The 21,296-nt window shown below is 39.3% G+C and overlaps 1 protein-coding gene across 1 annotated transcript; it reads left to right on the top strand.

Annotated features, from left to right (window-relative positions):
• The first annotated feature begins 8,662 nt into the window (after positions 1-8,662).
• On the top strand, positions 8,663-13,030 carry LOC117305996. The gene is made up of 2 exons (XM_033790848.1): positions 8,663-11,440; positions 12,734-13,030. Exons 1-2 carry the CDS (start codon positions 8,663-8,665, stop codon positions 13,028-13,030), a joined length of 3,075 nt encoding a protein of 1,024 aa, XP_033646739.1.
• Positions 13,031-21,296: the final 8,266 nt, after the last annotated feature.

The following is a 21,296-nucleotide window of genomic DNA, read 5'->3' on the forward strand; positions in this document are numbered from 1 at the left end:
CAACTGGTCAATTTGACCCGAAATCATTGCTCAATCTAAGCAAGTTTAGCACCATTTGATTGACAATTTCAAGGGCTTTCCTCTCGTACAAAAATTAGTGCTATGGGGATTTTCAAAGCGACGCTAGAGGCCAGGGAGTAGACCCGACACCCCCCATAAATTTGGGGTATTTAATGCATGATATACACGGCATGTGGTAATTATTGGAGAAAACAAATATATGCCGCTGAAAAAAAGCCCGGACTTATAAAAACTTTCAGCTATACTTTTGAATAATTCTGGAACTAAAAACGATAGAGAGACGCAGTTTGTACCTGCGTCATCCTGGCATGTCCCTAAATCAAATTTCAAAAATTTATGGCGGCTTCCAGACTTCTTCATACCGAAAATTAAAAGTAGGCGGCTGTGCTCCGAAACGAACTCAACAAGCCTCCCTATGGGATTTTTGTGCACAAAGAAAATCAAAAGAACAACGGGTCAATTTGACCCGAAATCATTGCTCAATCTAAACAAATTTAGCACCATTGGATTGACAATTTCAAGGGCTTTCCTCTCGTACAAAAATTAGTGCTATGGGGATTTTCAAAGCGACGCTAGAGGCCAGGGAGTAGACCCGACACCCCCCATAAATTTGGGATATTTAATGCATGATATACACGGCATGTGGTAATTATTGGAGAAAACAAATATATGCCGCTGACAAAAAAAGCCCGGACTTATAAAAACTTTCAGCTATACTTTTGAATCATTCTGGAACTAAAAACGATAGAGAGACGCAGTTTGTACCTGCGTCATCCTGGCATGTCCCTAAATCAAATTTCAAAAATTTATGGCAGCTTCCAGACTTCTTCATACCGAAAATTAAAAGTAGGCGGCTGTGCTCCGAAACGAACTCAACAAGCCTTCTTACGGGATTTTTGTGCACGAAGAAAATCAAAAGTACAACGGGTCAATTTGACCCGAAATCATTGCTCAATCTAAGCAAGTTTAGCACCATTGGATTGACAATTTCAAGGGCTTTCCACTTGTACAAAAATTAGTGCTATGGGGATTTTCAAAGCGACGCTAGAGGCCAGGGAGTAGACCCGACACCCCCCATAAATTTGGGGTATTTAATGCATGATATACACGGCATGTGGTAATTATTGGAGAAAACAAATATATGCCTCTGAAAAAAAGCCCTGACTTATAAAAACTTTCAGCTATACTTTTGAATAATTCTGGAACTAAAAACGATAGAGAGACGCAGTTTGTACCTGCGTCATCCTGGCATGTCCCTAAATCAAATTTCAAAAATTTATGGCGGCTTCCAGACTTCTTCATACCAAAAATTAAAAGTAGGCGGCTGTGCTCCGAAACGAACTCAACAAGCCTTCTTACGGGATTTTTGTGCACAAAAAAAATCAAAAGTACAACGGGTCAATTTGACCCGAAATCAATGCTCAATCTAAGCAAGTTTAGCACCATTGGATTGACAATTTCAAGGGCTTTCCTCTCGTACAAAAATTAGTGCTATGGGGATTTTCAAAGCGACGCTAGAGGCCAGGGAGTAGACCCGACACCCCCCATAAATTTGGGGTATTTAATGCATGATATACACGGCATGTGATAATTATTGGAGAAAACAAATATATGCCGCTGAAAAAAAGCCCGGACTTATAAAAACTTTCAGCTATACTTTTGAATAATTCTGGAACTAAAAACGATAGAGAGACGCAGTTTGTACCTGCGTCATCCTGGCATGCCCCTAAATCAAATTTCAAAGTTTTAGAGCGGCTTTCAGACTTCTTGATACCGAAAATTAAAAGTAGGCGGCTGTGCTCCGAAACGAACTCAACAAGCCTTCATACGGGATTTTTGTGCACAAAGAAAATCAAAAGTACAACGGGTCAATTTGACCCGAAATCATTGCTCAATCTAAGCAAGTTTAGCACCATTGGATTGACAATTTCAAGGGCTTTCCTCTCGTACAAAAATTAGTGCTATGGGGATTTTCAAAGCGACGCTAGAGGCCAGGGAGTAGACCCGACACCCCCCATAAATTGGGACATTTAATGCATGATATACACGGCATGTGGTAATTATTGGAGAAAACAAATATATGCCACTGAAAAAAAGCCCGGACTTATAAAAACTTTCAGCTATACTTTTGAATCATTCTGGAACTAAAAACGATAGAGAGACGCAGTTTGTACCTGCGTCATCCTGGCATGTCCCTAAATCAAATTTCAAAAATTTATGGCAGCTTCCAGACTTCTTCATACCGAAAATTAAAAGTAGGCGGCTGTGCTCCGAAACGAACTCAACAAGCCTTCTTACGGGATTTTTGTCCACAAAGAAAATCAAAAGTACAACGGGTCAATTTGACCCGAAATCATTGCTCAATCTAAGCAAGTTTAGCACCATTGGATTGACAATTTCAAGGGCTTTCCTCTCGTACAAAAATTAGTGCTATGGGGATTTTCAAAGCGACGCTAGAGGCCAGGGAGTAGACCCGACACCCCCCCATAAATTGGGACATTTAATGCATGATATACACGGCATGTGGTAATTATTGGAGAAAACAAATATATGCCGCTGAAAAAAAGCCCGGACTTATAAAAACTTTCAGCTATACTTTTGAATCATTCTGGAACTAAAAACGATAGAGAGACGCAGTTTGTACCTGCGTCATCCTGGCATGTCCCTAAATCAAATTTCAAAAATTTATGGCAGCTTCCAGACTTCTTCATACCGAAAATTAAAAGTAGGCGGCTGTGCTCCGAAACGAACTCAACAAGCCTCCCTATACGGGATTTTTGTGCACAAAAAAAAATCAAAAGTACAACGGGTAAATTTGACCCGAAATCATTGCTCAATCTAAACAAGTTTAGCACCATTGGATTGACAATTTCAAGGTCTTTCCTCTCGTACAAAAATTAGTGCTATGGGGATTTTCAAAGCGACGCTAGAGGCCACGGAGTAGACCCGACACCCCCCATAAATTTGGGACATTTAATGCATGATATACACGGCATGTGGTAATTATTGGAGAAAACAAATATATGCGTTGAAAAAAAGCCCGGACTGATAAAAACTTTCAGCTATACTTTTGAATAATTCTGGAACTAAAAACGATAGAGATTTTCAAAGCGACGCTAGAGGCCAGGGAGTAGACCCGACACACCCCATAAATTTAGGACATTTAATGCATGAAACACACGGCATGTGGTGATTATGGGACAAAACAAATATGCCTTGACAAAAAAAGCCTGGACTTATAAAAACTTTCAGCTATGCTTTTGAATCATTCTGGAACTAAAAACGATAGAGAGACGCAGTTTGTACCTGCGTCATCCTGACATGTCCCTAAATTCAAATTTCAAAGTTTTAGAGCGGCTTCCAGACTTCTTCATACCGAAAATTAAAAGTAGGCGGCTGTGCTCCGAAACGAACTCAACAAGCCTCCCTATACGGGATTTTTGTGCACAAAGACAATCAAAAGTACAACGGGTCAATTTGACCCGAAATCATTGCTCAATCTAAACAAGTTTAGCACCATTGGATTGACAATTTCAAGGTCTTTCCTCTCGTACAAAAATTAGTGCTATGGGGATTTTCAAAGCGACGCTAGAGGCCACGGAGTAGGCCCGACACCCCCCATAAATTTGGGACATTTAATGTAGATATACACGGCATGTGGTAATTATTGGAGAAAACAAATATATGCGTTGAAAAAAAGCCCGGACTGATAAAAACTTTCAGCTATACTTTTGAATAATTCTGGAACTAAAAACGATAGAGAGACGCAGTTTGTACCTGCGTCATCCTGGCATGTCCCTAAATAAAATTTCAAAGTTTTAGAGCGGCTTCCAGACTTCTTCATACCGAAAATTAAAAGTAGGCGGCTGTGCTCCGAAACGAACTCAACAAGCCTCCCTATACGGGATTTTTGTGCACAAAGACAATCAAAAGTACAACGGGTAAATTTGACCCGAAATCATTGCTCAATCTAAACAAGTTTAGCACCATTGGATTGACAATTTCAAGGTCTTTCCTCTCGTACAAAAATTAGTGCTATGGGGATTTTCAAAGCGACGCTAGAGGCCACGGAGTAGACCCGACACCCCCCATAAATTTGGGACATTTAATGCATGATATACACGGCATGTGGTAATTATTGGAGAAAACAAATATATGCGTTGAAAAAAAGCCCGGACTGATAAAAACTTTCAGCTATACTTTTGAATAATTCTGGAACTAAAAACGATAGAGATTTTCAAAGCGACGCTAGAGGCCAGGGAGTAGACCCGACACACCCCATAAATTTAGGACATTTAATGCATGAAACACACGGCATGTGGTGATTATGGGACAAAACAAATATGCCTTGACAAAAAAAGCCTGGACTTATAAAAACTTTCAGCTATGCTTTTGAATCATTCTGGAACTAAAAACGATAGAGAGACGCAGTTTGTACCTGCGTCATCCTGACATGTCCCTAAATTCAAATTTCAAAGTTTTAGAGCGGCTTCCAGACTTCTTCATACCGAAAATTAAAAGTAGGCGGCTGTGCTCCGAAACGAACTCAACAAGCCTCCCTATACGGGATTTTTGTGCACAAAGACAATCAAAAGTACAACGGGTCAATTTGACCCGAAATCATTGCTCAATCTAAACAAGTTTAGCACCATTGGATTGACAATTTCAAGGTCTTTCCTCTCGTACAAAAATTAGTGCTATGGGGATTTTCAAAGCGACGCTAGAGGCCACGGAGTAGGCCCGACACCCCCCATAAATTTGGGACATTTAATGTAGATATACACGGCATGTGGTAATTATTGGAGAAAACAAATATATGCGTTGAAAAAAAGCCCGGACTGATAAAAACTTTCAGCTATACTTTTGAATAATTCTGGAACTAAAAACGATAGAGAGACGCAGTTTGTACCTGCGTCATCCTGGCATGTCCCTAAATAAAATTTCAAAGTTTTAGAGCGGCTTCCAGACTTCTTCATACCGAAAATTAAAAGTAGGCGGCTGTGCTCCGAAACGAACTCAACAAGCCTCCCTATACGGGATTTTTGTGCACAAAGACAATCAAAAGTACAACGGGTCAATTTGACCCGAAATCATTGCTCAATCTAAACAAGTTTAGCACCATTGGATTGACAATTTCAAGGTCTTTCCTCTCGTACAAAAATTAGTGCTATGGGGATTTTCAAAGCGACGCTAGAGGCCACGGAGTAGACCCGACACCCCCCATAAATTTGGGACATTTAATGCATGATATACACGGCATGTGGTAATTATTGGAGAAAACAAATATATGCGTTGAAAAAAAGCCCGGACTGATAAAAACTTTCAGCTATACTTTTGAATAATTCTGGAACTAAAAACGATAGAGATTTTCAAAGCGACGCTAGAGGCCAGGGAGTAGACCCGACACACCCCATAAATTTAGGACATTTAATGCATGAAACACACGGCATGTGGTGATTATGGGACAAAACAAATATGCCTTGACAAAAAAAGCCTGGACTTATAAAAACTTTCAGCTATGCTTTTGAATCATTCTGGAACTAAAAACGATAGAGAGACGCAGTTTGTACCTGCGTCATCCTGACATGTCCCTAAATTCAAATTTCAAAGTTTTAGGGCGGCTTCCAGACTTCTTGATACCGAAAGTTACAAATAGGCGGCTGTGCTCCGAAACGAACTCGTAGTTAATTCTACATTTAATTCTATATCTATGTCTCATTCAGGTTGTGTCACGTGCAAAACCTGAATAAGCACAGGTGCATGTCATGCCCATTTAAAGGCAGTGGACACTTTCTTTGGTAATTACTCATCGGATAGCCATTTTCAAGGTATTTCTTCTTGAACTAATTTTAATGATATGAAATTTATCTAAGCGGGGCCAGCAGCCAGGAAGTAGACCTATTATCACCCCAAAGTTGTATGCATGGGCTATACACAAAAAGCCGACGAATTGTTTTGTTGAATGGTTTTAAAATAAATCTGAGCCGAACTCTTCAATAACTCTGAAATTAAACATGCTAGAGACACGGAGTCATTGTACCTGACTCTACCTGGCATATCCCTGCATCCGAATTGTAAACGTTTTAGGGCGGCTTGGACAATAGTTCTTGATAGCGGAAAAAACAAGTAAGTGGGAATCAGAACTGTGCTCAACAGCCTCCCAAAAAGGATGTTTGTGCACAGAGCTGTTCAATAAAAGATTACAGATTTATTAAGGTCATTTCGACTCCAGACTAATGCCCAATCTCTACAAGTTCACCGCGTCATCGGTTGGCCATACGTACACCCGATTTATTCCGGGACGAATTTTGTCGTTTTCCTTTGTACATATGCTAAGTTGAATGGTTGAAATGGAGTGATAACAATGCTGTACATTCTCTGTGATCAGACACAAGGGCTTGGCCACAAAACATCGGTATTTCTCATTCTTAAAAGGTACTGCGCCATCTATATAGGCAAAGGAATGTGAAACGTTTAACTCTAATCGGTACAATAGATTGCATAATGGCCAAAAGACTAAGCTCAGGACATACCGTATCTTCAAACCCAGTTTGAGTTTGAGTTATATTTACGTTGTGTTAATTATGATATCGCCATTCTTTGGCCTAATTCAAATGCTCTTCACACAAGCTACTTATTGAACCATAGGGAGGTTTATTGGGTTAGAGTCAAACCGAAGAATTGGCAAAATGTTTCCGTATGGCGCCACCACTTATTAATTCGAAATGAAATGATACAGTATCTAATTTACCTCAATGAGATCCCTTTTTGTAAAAATTAGTAAAAAAGTGGTGGCGCCATATGGAAAGTTATCCAAAGAATTTGCCCGCATTGCCACCTTGATGTTGAAACTAAAATTCTGTTTTTTGTTTTAAATTGCCCATTAAACAACGACCTTATAAATATATTATGCTGGTTTACGTTTTTAATAAATACAAAGACTTTTAAATTCTTGGTAGGGAAGATAGATGTGCGTTTTTTTATGGACACTCCTGATGAAGCTATAATTCATTGCGGTGCAAAGTATGTCTTTTTATTTACCGTTACAAATAAATCAAACTGTGTGAACAAGGCTTTACCAATGTATGTTTTTTGTTATTAGTTAACGGAATACGTTGCCTTGGATCAGTCGAGTTGGTCTTTGAAAAGCGTTTGTAACCGTTTTTTAATACATTTGATTAGAAATATATTTTAAAAGTAGAATATAATGATCCACACAAGTATCACTCGAAATTGCGTGGTTTTCCTTTTACCTTATCGACAAACACGGCCAGCCATTTATGGGAGTCAAAATATTTTGCTTCCATAAATGGCCGACCGTGTTAGTTCGTCAAGTAAAAGTAAAACCACGCAATTTTGAGGCAAATGTGTGTGGATCATTGTATTCAACTTTTGAAACATCTTTCTAAACCATGCATTTTATAACAAACTGTTACACACGCTTTTCAAAGACGAACTCGGCCGATCCAAGGCAACGTGTTCCTTTCACACTCATTTCCTTACGACTTCTTCACTAATTGCTATTCATTATTACAATGTTACCCTCCCCGTTTCGGAATAAAACAAATACGATTAAAAACAATTAACTTAGAGTATATGGACAAGCGGGGGTACGGCTGACAACAGCTTACCACTTGCTGGGTTAGACACGTCCTGCCGTGTTCAGACGCTATCACTCGGCGCTCAAAATGGCAGCAAACTTCACTGTTTCAGCTCTCCTTCAGACGCATTTCCTGATCGTATATCCATGCATATTGTGCATCAGTCCATAGACAAGTTTTGGTGATCATTTCTACCTTCTTGTGACGGATGCTAAGACCTTTGATGAAGCTGAACAGTATACTGTCAGAGTTTGTCACGCCTCGGCAGACCACTCCCAACTGGCGTATGAGCCAAGAGAAAAAATGGCGGTAAGAGGGTCTTGTGTAGAGATGCGTTATGGCCCCTTGTGGAACGACACGCCTTGCACCGGGTTGTTGAGATTCATGTGTTAATGACCTGAAAAATTTCAAGCATACTCTGCTTAATCAAGATGAGCACAACTCGTCAAAAGTCATCGGGGAAGTAAATGAACAAATATAGACTTGAAAGAAATGTAACAATTGTACACGTTTGTAACCTGTGGGTGGGGGACAAAATATAATAATTATTGATTGAGGGCGCCCTTCGTGAGGCTGCATCATGATGTTTTTACTGCTCTGCTGTTTTTCGATAGATTGTCTCAGTTTTGCTGCTTGTGAGTTGGTGTTTGTCTCAAATATGTGAACTTTATAGTATGTGAGTACTCGTGATCACCTGCACACCAGTATTTTTCGTTGACTTTGTATTAAAAGTGAGTTTTTACCACAGTTTTGCGGTGGTCTTTGCAGAACATTGTTTTCACATTTAGAGGAGTGACACTAGACTGCCTCTAACCAGTATTTGATAGGAGTTTTTAGTCTGGTGCCGACACCTCCACCTTGCTTGTTCATCTGGTGCTGGACTGTTTTGAGGACGCTGGCACTGACTGCATGCTATAGCCGGTGCTATGTCATTCGTCAGCTCTCTGAATGCCATATTCACACTACTGTGAGCGTTACTAAACTAATTAACTGTGAGATTTGATACTGTGAAGTTTTTTTATGTCTCTCTTTCAAGAGACATGCCTACAATTAACAGATATACGTACTCCAATAGCTTTCTTAAGAGCTTGAACAGTAACAACTGCTTGTTCCAACCGGACACCCATCTACAAAGTACACTCATTGATTTATTGGCGTGCCGAAAAAGAAATAAGAGGGGATGTCGTGGAGGTAAGAACCTGTACAGGAAGATACAAGTTGTGGAGGCTTATAGACCTCACTTACAGAACCCCACGATCATTAGAAGAGGAGTAACTTTGTCAAATCTTACTGAGATTAAAACCAACACTTTAACATCAGTTCAAGAACATCCAAAGAGAGATTTTCCTACATTCGTGCTTTGCAACGCTCAATCTCTTGTGAACAAATTTGATGACTTTGAACTGCTTTTACATCAAGAATCTGTAGATGTGGGAGTGATAACTGAATCTTGGTTTCGACCTGATATGCCTGACTATATGCTCTCCATTGACGGCTATGAGATTTTTTCAAAGTCTCGTAGTCATGCAAAAGGTGGAGGAGTTGCAGTTTATGTCAAGTCACTAATCACTGCAAGTGGGATTCCAGAAATCTCAGTCCCCAACGAGCTGGAGTGTGTATGGTCTCTATTACAACCTAAGAGGCTACCCAGAGATACATCGATCATCGCTGTATGTGGCGTCTATATTCCACCAGATTCATCCCTCCAAGATCTTCTCACACAACATCTATTGGAATCCATGGACCTTCTCCACACTAAATATCCGGACATAGGCTTTGCTATTATGGGGGACTTCAACAGAATGCCCGTAAACAACATTCTCAAGCATTGTAATCTAAAACAGTTGGTTAAATTTCCCACTCGTGCACTTGCTACATTAGATCTTATCATGACCAATTTCAATGTTCACTATAGAGACCCAGTTCCCTTGTCAGCATTGGGAAAGAGTGATCATGTGTGTATCCTGTGGAGACCCAAAGTGCATGTTATAAAAAATCAGGGCAGCAAAAGGACATTTCGTCCCATGAAAGATACAGAATTGAGAGAGTTTGGTAGGTGGATCCAAGAACAAGACTGGTCTAATGTTCTCAAAGCTGAAAATACCCAGCGTAAGGCAGACGCACTATACGAGTCTCTCCATGGTGCAGTTGATAGATTCTTTCCCATGCAGACAATAATAACCCAAAGCAGTAGTAAACCATGGATGTCTCAGAAAGTTCAATCACTTGTAAAAAAGAGACAGGTTGCGTTCGGATCGGGGAGAGTCGAGGTGTACAATAAACTACGCAATGAGGTTCGTAGAGAGATCAAGAAGGCTAAAGTTCACTTCTACGCTAACAGAGTCCGAATTCTACAAGAAACCAATCCAAGGAAGTGGCACCAGCAGATAAAAACAATGTCTGGAAACACTAAAGCTGTCCTCAGAATACCTGTCCAGGGAGTGAGTGATGATGATCATGTGACCATTGCCAATACAATTAATGATCAGTTTGTGAAGGTTTCTTCTCATATCCCCCCACTGGATCTTAATGTTCTGGAGGCCTACTTACCAGCCATGGAACCTCCACCATCACTCTATCCTTGGGAAGTGTACACTGAGCTCAAAAAAGTCAAATCCAACAAAGCAACTGGTCCCGATGGAATTTCTCCCAAGCTTGTTAAAGAATTTGCCTATGAGTTGAGTTCACCTTTAACTGATGTGTTGAATTGCTCGTACAAAGAGGGTGTGGTGCCTAAGCAATGGAAAAAGGCCATAGTAGTGCCAATACCAAAAACGAACCCCCCTACAGCTGATAAACTCAGGCCAGTTTCTTTGACTGACTGCTTTGCAAAGATTGGGGAGGGTTTTGTAACAAACTGGGTTTTGGATGATATTCAAGACAAAATTGACCCACAGCAATTTGGCAATGTCAAAGGCATTTCGACCTCCCATTATTTAGTTAGTCTCCTTCATTCACTCCATCAAAGTGCCGACAAGGTTGACAACATTGGGACGGTGGTTCTGACGGATTTTTCCAAGGCGTTCGATATGATTGATCATACCATCCTCATTGAAAAATTTATCCGCTTGGGAGTCCGTAGATCCATCGTCCCTTGGTTGTGTGACTTTGTCAGCAACCGCGCCCAATGTGTACGATACAACCAAGCACTCTCAGAGTACAAGGTTCTCAGTGGAGCTCTCCCGCAAGGAACTAAACTCGGCCCCATTGGTTTCCAGGTTGTTATTAATGACGCTGCTCATGATTTGGGTGAAAAGATTAAGTGCTGGAAATATGTGGATGACTTGACATTTGCTGAAAATCGTTCCTGCTTCCAGCCTAGTGGGCTGCAAGTAGTTCTTGATGAATTTACTGAATGGACCAACACCAACAAACTCAGCCTGAATCCCTCCAAGTGTCAAGCCATCCAAACATGTTTCAAAACTAAACCCCCACCACATGCCGAGTTGAGCATTGCGGGAGTCCCTCTGAACTTTGTATCTGAGGCAAAGGTCCTAGGAGTCTGGCTACAGAATGACCTACGATGGGATAAAAATATCAATGAAATTTCTAAGAAAGCCAATCAAAAACTGTATATGCTCCGACTGCTTAAGAGGTTTGGATTTAATGATGTTGAACTCATAACAATTTATAAAAGTTATGTGAGGCCTGCTGTTGAATATGCGGATGTTACTTGGTCTTCCTCAATTACTGCTGCCCAGGAGAAGACTCTGGAGCACCTGCAAAAACGTGCATGCAGAACAATTTTGGCACAGCGCTATACTTCGTATGCGGATGCTATGCAGCTTTGCGGGCTTGAGTCTCTTGCTGATAGGAGGGTGAAACATTGTCTCAGCTTGGCCGAAGGACTTGCCAAGTCAGAACGTACATATGATCTTCTCCCTCCTACCAGACGGGAGTCTCACGCCCGCAACCTGCGTAATGCACATCATTATTCACACTTACGCACCAGGACATCACGATTCAAAAACAGCCCAATACCCTATTTCATCAGCTTGCTGAACAAGTAGAATATTTTGCTCTGTGAACAGCTTTTAATTACTTTTTTTTTTTTTTTTTTTTTAATTAGTGCCACCACCTCTAATCTGTGCTAGATTATTACTCGCTTTTTGATTATTAATAAAACTGTCCGTGCTTACTTTTTACCAGTTATCTAAATAGGGCCTTTATATTCCTTGTGAGCAGCTTTTTAATTTGTTCCTTTTTTCAATGATTTGTGTTGTTTTTATATTGTAAATTATCATGCAATTTGGCCTTCGGGTCACAATGTGATAATGTGAATAAAATATACCAATATACCAATATTATTATAGGCAGTTGACACTATCGGTAATTACTCAAAATAATTATTAGCATAAAACCTTTCTTGGTGACGAGTAATGGGGAGAGGTTGATGGTATAAAACATTGTGAGAAACGGCTCCCTCTGAAACGCCATAGTCTTCGAGAAAGAAGTAATTTTCCACGAATTTGATTTCAAGACCTCAAGTTTAGAACTTGAGGTCTCGAAATCAACCATCTAAACGCACACAACTTCGTGTGACAAGGGTGTTTTTTTCTTTCATTATTATCTCGCAAGTTCGATGACCAGATAACAGGTTTGTTATTTTATGGATATGTTGAGATACACCAACTGTGCAGGCTAGTCTTTGACAACTACCAATAGTGTTCACTGCCTTTAAAGGAACATTACATATTTTTTTGCTAACAAGTAATCCACCATATTTAAATAAAAAAACTGAAGAAGTTTCCGATCGATCAGCCATCTGGTGGGTCACGAGAACATAGTGAAAAACGATCATGGTGCTGGGGCGCATACAGCTGCAAAGACCAGTATACTCACTTTGTGTTTCCGAACCAAAAATTTAACAGATTTGTAAAAATTTGGACTCAATTGGTCATCGAATTTGCAAAAGAAAAATGTAAGAAAAACACCCTTGTTGCATTAATACTTTGTGTGCTTTCGGATGCATAATAAAAGGCTTCAGCTGAATTGTTTTATTATTAATTTTTGATTGAGAAATTATCTTTTCTCAAAAAATACTTCACTTCAGAGAGAACCGTAAACAAAAATGCTCGATACAAAATATGTTTTTTTTTTTTTTTTTTCAGGTGCCTAATCAGAACGACACGAAAGCGAACAATGAAACAATCGACAAACTGTATATCAGCATCAAGGGAAAGCAAGCAACCAATGTCTTATCATTGGTTACAGCCGAGGGTGACGTCACCAAACCAGAAGCCACCGAACCGGGAACCACCCAACCGGAAACTACCGAACCAGAAGGCACCCAACCCGACACCACCAAACCTGACAATGGCGTTGGCATAGTCACTCCGACAGTGCCATACATTGCTCTGATCATCCTGAATGCATTTATTACTGCTCGTTTGGCAATTGCACTTTAAATCTAAACTAATTCGACCTTTATCACGCTGCCACTATCTTGTTCATGTTCCCTGTATCCAACAACAGTAACTGTTGCTAATATTCAGGAACCAGACTAATTCTCCTTCCAGCCTCAGTTTGCTTCAGTGATTTGAATGGGAGAAAATCAAGATGGCCGCATTATAATAAAGGTCTATAAAGTATTGCGCACCTCAAAGTAGGAAGTCCTCATGCATTAAGTCAAAGAGAGGCTTATGATGGCTGCCTGACAGTTAACGTTTGTGTAAAATTTAAAGTGATTACAAAAAACTTCACCACAGACATCTTCAAAAAGTCCATTTTGACAAGTTTTCAACCTGCCGCTAGAGTGCGCTGTTGCAATTTGTGACGTCATCAATATTTTTTTTGAACTGCCCACCCTTGCTAGACACTTACGTCCTTGGAAAGCAACTTCATAACTTTTACCACTTTTGAGTTACAGGGCACTTCCGTTTTTTGCCCGTTTCAACCGGAAGTAGAGGTCATGTGAGGTCACGCACACGAAACAAAATGAAGACCTAATTTATCCCTACCACATCCCGCAAACAGAAACCTACGGTCTCGTTTGGCTGATTTGATATAGATTTTCAAACATTTAACAAAAAACACCTTTAAGATGATGTCACGTGACCAGTGATGAGGTCATCATGACATCCTTGCTTTAGGACCATTATTGCACCATAACCTTCAATCCCTGAAAGTTTCATTGCAATTGCTCCTTGGGAACTATGCAAAAAATTGCGAGTACTGAATCAGACAAATAAAAAAAAAAAAATAAAAAAAAAAACAAAAAAAAACAATAATAAAAAAAACTTAAACAAAAACAAGAGCTGTTTCGCTGCGCTTCGCTACGAAACAGCTAAACAAACTTTAACAAAAACAAGAGCTGTTTCGCTGCGCTTCGCTACGAAACAGCTAAAAAAACTTTAACAAAAACAAGAGCTGTTTCGCTGCGCTTCGCTACGAAACAGCTAAAAAAACTTTAACAAAAACAAGAGCTGTTTCGCTGCGCTTCGCTACGAAACAGCTAATAATAAAAAAAACTTTAACAAAAACAAGAGCTGTTTCGCTGCGCTTCGCTACGAAACAGCTAATTAAAGGTGCAAAAATGGAAAAAATCATAAAAAATCATTTGATGACGTCATCATAACTTCATTTCACATTTGTAAAGAACTTGTCAATATCCAACAACTTACCAAGTTTCAACATGATCGCATAATCACTTAGGGAGTTATATCAGTTCAAAAAGTGCACCTTTAAGGCCGCGTAACGTGACCCCCGATGACGTCATTGATCTGAAACTTCACACATATGATGGCTGCCTGACAGGTAACGTGTGTGTAAAATTTGAAGTGATTACAAAAAAACTTCACCACACACATCTTCAAAAAGTCCATTTTGACGAGTTTTCAACCTGCCGCTAGAGGGCGCTGTTGCAATTTGTGACGTCATCAATATGTTTTTTGAACTGCCCACCCTTGCTAGACACTTACGTCCTTGGAAAGCAACTTCATAACTTTTACCACTTTTGAGTTACAGGGCACTTCCGTTTTTGCCCGTTTCAACCGGAAGTAGAGATCATTTGAGGTCACGCACACAAAACAAAACGAAGACCTAATTTATCCCTACCACATCCCGCAAACAGAAACCTACGGTCTCGTTTGGCTGATTTGATATAGATTTTCAAACATTTAACATAAAACATCTTTAAGATGACGTCACGTGACCGGTGATGAGGTCATCATGACATCCTTGCTTTAGGATCATTATTGCACCATATACTTCAATCCCTGAAAGTTTCATTGCAATTGCTCTCAAATGATTACGCACATTGGCATAGCATTGTACTTCGTGTACAAATGATTACGCACATTGGCATGGCATTGTACTTCGCTACGAAACAGCTAAAAAACTACTCTGCGGTAGTAGAATAAAAAGCAAGACAAGTTTTCAGAAGAACATACCAGCAAGTATATTTACACATGGTGTTATACCCCAAACCAAATAATACTTTGACATCACCTATGCATCAAATCCCTTTTAAAGCCATTGGACCCTTTCGGTAAACAGTATTGTCCAGGGCCCACACTTCGTGTATCACAACTTCTATATCAAATAACAAACCTGTGAAAATGTGGGCTTAATCGGTCATCGGAGTCGGGAGAAAATAACGGGAAAACCCACCCTTGTATCCGCGCGTTTCGCAGTGTCATGACATGTGTTTAAAATAAATCCGTAATTCTCGTTAACGAGAATTTATATTGTTTTACTGTTTTCTCAAAAAGTAAAGCATTTCATGGAATAATATTTCAAGAGAAGTATTTCACCACTACCTTCTGTAAACCCTGTAAGTTATTTGTAAATCTGTGAACTTTTTTTTTCTGTACCGAAAGGGTCCAATGGCTTTAAAGCCATTATAAATATACACACAAGTTCACAGATTTACAAATAACTTACAGGGTTTACAGAAGGTAATGGTAAAAGACGTCTCTTGAAATGTTATTCCATGAAATGCTTTACTTTTTTGAGAAAACATTAAACAATTATCAATTCTCGATATCGAGAATTACGGATTATAGTAAACACATGTCATGACACGGCGAAACGTGCGGAAACAAAGGTGGATTTTCCCGTTATTTTCTCCCGACTCCGATGACCGATTGAGCCTAAAATTTCACAGGTTTGTTATTTTATATATACACATGTATGTTGTGATACACGAAGTGTGGGCCTTGGACAATACTGTTTACCGAAAGGGTCCAATAGCTTTAACATGATGCCAGCGTGTACATTTCCGTCAGCTTTCCCTTGAAATTTATTACAATGGGTTTGAACACATAGGGGCACCCCCTGAACTTTCCCGTTTGTTGTGACAAACATATTGTGCAAGTCATGACGAAATGCAACAGCCCGAAATAGTCACACCCTGTTGGTTAACAATATTGAACTTGCATTACATGGAATTGAAATCTGATTACATGGAATTGAAATCTGAATGCAGACAACCTTTTATGAAAGTTTGTATTCAAGGTTGTCTAGAACACAAACAACTCGTTTGCCTTTTTATTAAATGATTGGTTGATAAAAATATTGTGATTACACGCTCGTGTTTTCCAAGTAGAGAAAAGCTGCGCAGTAAGGCAGAGACTTGAAACCCAATCCACATACAAGACGCTATCTGAATAGACCGATAGACCGATAGACCGATAGACCCAATGTTGCATAAATAAAACAATAATTTGGGTTATACCATAATATTCATATAGCAATTTATGTGTTAAAGGGGCAAAAATTGAAAAAAATCATAAAATATCATGTGATGACGTCACCATGACGTCATTTCACATTTCAAAAGAACTTGTCAATATCCAACAACTTACCAAGTTTCAACATGATCGCATAATCACTTAGGGAGTTATAATAGTGAAATAAGTGCACCTTTAAGGCCGCGTAACGTGACCCCCGATGACGTCATTGATCTGAAACTTCACACATATGATGGCTGCCTGACAGGTAACGTGTGTGTAAAATTTGAAGTCATTACAAAAAAACTTCACCACGAACATCTTCAAAAAGTCCATGTTGACGAGTTTTCAACCTGCCGCTAGAGGGCGCTGTTGCAATTTGTGACGTCATCAATATGTTTTTTGAACTGCCCACCCTTGCTAGACACTTACGTCCTTGGAAAGCAACTTCATAACTTTTACCACTTTTGAGTTACAGGGCACTTCCGTTTTTGCCCGTTTCAACCGGAAGTAGAGATCATTTGAGGTCACGCACACAAAACAAAACGAAGACCTAATTTATCCCTACCACATCCCGCAAACAGAAACCTACGGTCTCGTTTGGCTGATTTGATATAGATTTTCAAACATTTAACATAAAACATCTTTAAGATGACGTCACGTGACCGGTGATGAGGTCTTCATGACATCCTTGCTTTAGGATCATTATTGCACCATATACTTCAATCCCTGAAAGTTTCATTGCAATTGCTCTCAAATGATTACGCACATTGGCATAGCATTGTACTTCGTGTACAAATGATTACGCACATTGGCATGGCATTGTACTTCGCTACGAAACAGCTAAAAAACTACTCTGCGGTAGTAGAATAAAAAGCAAGACAAGTTTTCAGAAGAACATACCAGCAAGTATATTTACACATGGTGTTATACCCCAAACCAAAATAATACTTTGACATCACCTATGCATCAAATCCCTTTTAAAGCCATTGGACCCTTTCGGTAAACAGTATTGTCCAAGGCCCACACTTCGTGTATCACAACTTCTATATCAAATAACAAACCTGTGAAAATGTGGGCTTAATCGGTCATCGGAGTCGGGAGAAAATAACGGGAAAACCCACCCTTGTATCCGCGCGTTTCGCAGTGTCATGACATGTGTTTAAAATAAATCCGTAATTCTCGTTAACGAGAATTTATATTGTTTTACTGTTTTCTCAAAAAGTAAAGCATTTCATGGAATAATATTTCAAGAGAAGTATTTCACCACTACCTTCTGTAAACCCTGTAAGTTATTTGTAAATCTGTGAACTTTTTTTTTCTGTACCGAAAGGGTCCAATGGCTTTAAAGCCATTATAAATATACACACAAGTTCACAGATTTACAAATAACTTACAGGGTTTACAGAAGGTAATGGTAAAAGACGTCTCTTGAAATGTTATTCCATGAAATGCTTTACTTTTTTGAGAAAACATTAAACAATTATCAATTCTCGATATCGAGAATTACGGATTATAGTAAACACATGTCATGACACGGCGAAACGTGCGGAAACAAAGGTGGATTTTCCCGTTATTTTCTCCCGACTCCGATGACCGATTGAGCCTAAAATTTCACAGGTTTGTTATTTTATATATACACATGTATGTTGTGATACACGAAGTGTGGGCCTTGGACAATACTGTTTACCGAAAGGGTCCAATAGCTTTAACATGATGCCAGCGTGTACATTTCCGTCAGCTTTCCCTTGAAATTTATTACAATGGGTTTGAACACATAGGGGCACCCCCTGAACTTTCCCGTTTGTTGTGACAAACATATTGTGCAAGTCATGACGAAATGCAACAGCCCGAAATAGTCACACCCTGTTGGTTAACAATATTGAACTTGCATTACATGGAATTGAAATCTGATTACATGGAATTGAAATCTGAATGCAGACAACTTTTTATGAAAGTTTTTATTCAAGGTTGTCTAGAACACAAACAACTCGTTTGCCTTTTTATTAAATGATTGGTTGATAAAAATATTGTGATTACACGCGCGTGTTTTCCAAGTAGAGAAAAGCTGCGCAGTAAGGCAGAGACTTGAATTCCAATCCACATACAAGACGCTATCTGAATAGACCGATAGACCGATAGACCGATAGACCCAATGTGGCATAAATAAAACAATAATTTGGGTTATACCATAATATTCAGATAGCAATTATGTGTTAAAGGTGCAAAAATTGAAAAAATCATAAAATATCATGTGATGACGTCACCATGACGTCATTTCACATTTCAAAAGAACTTGTCAATATCCAACAACTTACCAAGTTTCAACATGATCGCATAATCACTTAGGGAGTTATAATAGTGAAATAAGTGCACCTTTAAGGCCGCGTAACGTGACCCCCGATGACGTCATTGATCTGAAACTTCACACATATGATGGCTGCCTGACAGGTAACGTGTGTGTAAAATTTGAAGTGATTACAAAAACTTCACTACGAACATCTTCAAAAGTCCATTTTGACGAGTTTTTCAACCTGCCGCTAGAGGGCGCTGTTGCAATTTGTGACGTCATCAATATGTTTTTTGAACTGCCCACCCTTGCTAGACACTTACGTCCTTGGAAAGCAACTTCATAACTTTTACCACTTTTGAGTTACAGGGCACTTCCGTTTTTGCCCGTTTCAACCGGAAGTAGAGATCATTTGAGGTCACGCACACAAAACAAAACGAAGACCTAATTTATCCCTACCACATCCCGCAAACAGAAACCTACGGTCTCGTTTGGCTGATTTGATATAGATTTTCAACATTTAACATAAAACACCTTTAAGATGATGTCACGTGACCAGTGATGAGGTCATCATGACATCCTTGCTTTAGGACCATTATTGCACCATAACCTTCAATCCCTGAAAGTTTCATTGCAATTGCTCCTTGGGAACTATGCAAAACATTGCGAGTACTGAATCAGACAAATAAAAAAAAAAAAAAAAAAAAAAAAAAAAAAAAAACAATAATAAAAAAAAACTTAAACAAAACAAGAGCTGTTTCGCTGCGCTTCGCTACGAAACAGCTAAAACAAACTTTAACAAAAACAAGAGCTGTTCGCTGCGCTTCGCTACGAAACAGCTAAAAAAAACTTTAACAAAAACAAGAGCTGTTTCGCTGCGCTTCGCTACGAAACAGCTAAAAAAACTTTAACAAAAACAAGAGCTGTTTCGCTGCGCTTCGCTACGAAACAGCTAATATAAAAAAAACTTTAACAAAAACAAGAGCTGTTTCGCTGCGCTTCGCTACGAAACAGCTAATTAAAGGTGCAAAAATGGAAAAAATCATAAAAAATCATTTGAATGACGTCATCATAACTTCATTTCACATTTGTAAAGAACTTGTCAATATCCAACAACTTACCAAGTTTCAACATGATCGCATAATCACTTAGGGAGTTATATCAGTTCAAAAAGTGCACCTTTAAGGCCGCGTAACGTGACCCCCGATGACGTCATTGATCTGAAACTTCACACATATGATGGCTGCCTGACAGGTAACGTGTGTGTAAATTTGAAGTGATTACAAAAAAACTTCACCACACACATCTTCAAAAAGTCCATTTTGACGAGTTTTCAACCTGCCGCTAGAGGGCGCTGTTGCAATTTGTGACGTCATCAATATGTTTTTTGAACTGCCCACCCTTGCTAGACACTTACGTCCTTGGAAAGCAACTTCATAACTTTTACCACTTTTGAGTTACAGGGCACTTCCGTTTTTGCCCGTTTCAACCGGAAGTAGAGATCATTTGAGGTCACGCACACAAAACAAAACGAAGACCTAATTTATCCTACCACATCCGCAAACAGAAACCTACGGTCTCGTTTGGCTGATTTGATATAGATTTTCAAACATTTAACATAAAACATCTTTAAGATGACGTCACGTGAACCGGTGATGAGGTCTCATGACATCCTTGCTTTAGGATCATTATTGCACCATATACTTCAATCCCTGAAAGTTTCATTGCAATTGCTCTCAAATGATTACGCACATTGGCATAGCATTGTACTTCGTGTACAAATGAGTACGCACATTGGCATGGCATTGTACTTCGCTACGAAACAGCTAAAAAACTACTCTGCGGTAGTAGAATAAAAAGCAAGACAAGTTTTCAGAAGAACATACCAGCAAGTATATTACACATGGTGTTATACCCACCAACCAAATATACTTTGACATCACCTATGCATCAAATCCCTTTTAAAGCCATTGGACCCTTTCGGTAAACAGTATTGTCCAGGGCCCACACTTCGTGTATCACAACTTCTATATCAAATAACAAACCTGTGAAAATGTGGGCTTAATCGGTCATCGGAGTCGGGAGAAAATAACGGGAAAACCCACCCTTGTATCCGCGCGTTTCGCAGTGTCATGACATGTGTTTTAAAATAAATCCGTAATTCTCGTTAACGAGAATTTATATTGTTTTACTGTTTTCTCAAAAAGTAAAGCATTTCATGGAATAATATTTCAAGAGAAGTATTTCACCACTACCTTCGTAAACCCTGTAAGTTATTTGTAAATCTGTGAACTTTTTTTTTCTGTACCGAAAGGGTCCAATGGCTTTAAAGCCATTATAAATATACACACCAGTTCACAGATTTACAATAACTTACAGGGTTACAGAAGGTAATGGTAAAAGACGTCTCTTGAAATGTTATTCCATGAAATGCTTTACTTTTTTGAGAAAACATTAAACAATTATCAATTCTCGATATCGAGAATACGGATTATAGTAAACACATGTCATGACACGGCGAAACGTGCGGAAACAAAGGTGGATTTTCCCGTTATTTTCTCCCGACTCGATGACCGATTGAGCCTAAAATTTCACAGGTTTGTTATTTTATATATACACATGTATGTTGTGATACACGAAGTGTGGGCCTTGGACAATACTGTTTACCGAAAGGGTCCAATAGCTTTAACATGATGCCAGCGTGTACATTTC

This window comes from Asterias rubens, unplaced genomic scaffold (assembly GCF_902459465.1).
Source record: "Asterias rubens unplaced genomic scaffold, eAstRub1.3, whole genome shotgun sequence".
In the NCBI taxonomy this organism is placed as follows: domain Eukaryota; kingdom Metazoa; phylum Echinodermata; class Asteroidea; order Forcipulatida; family Asteriidae; genus Asterias; species Asterias rubens.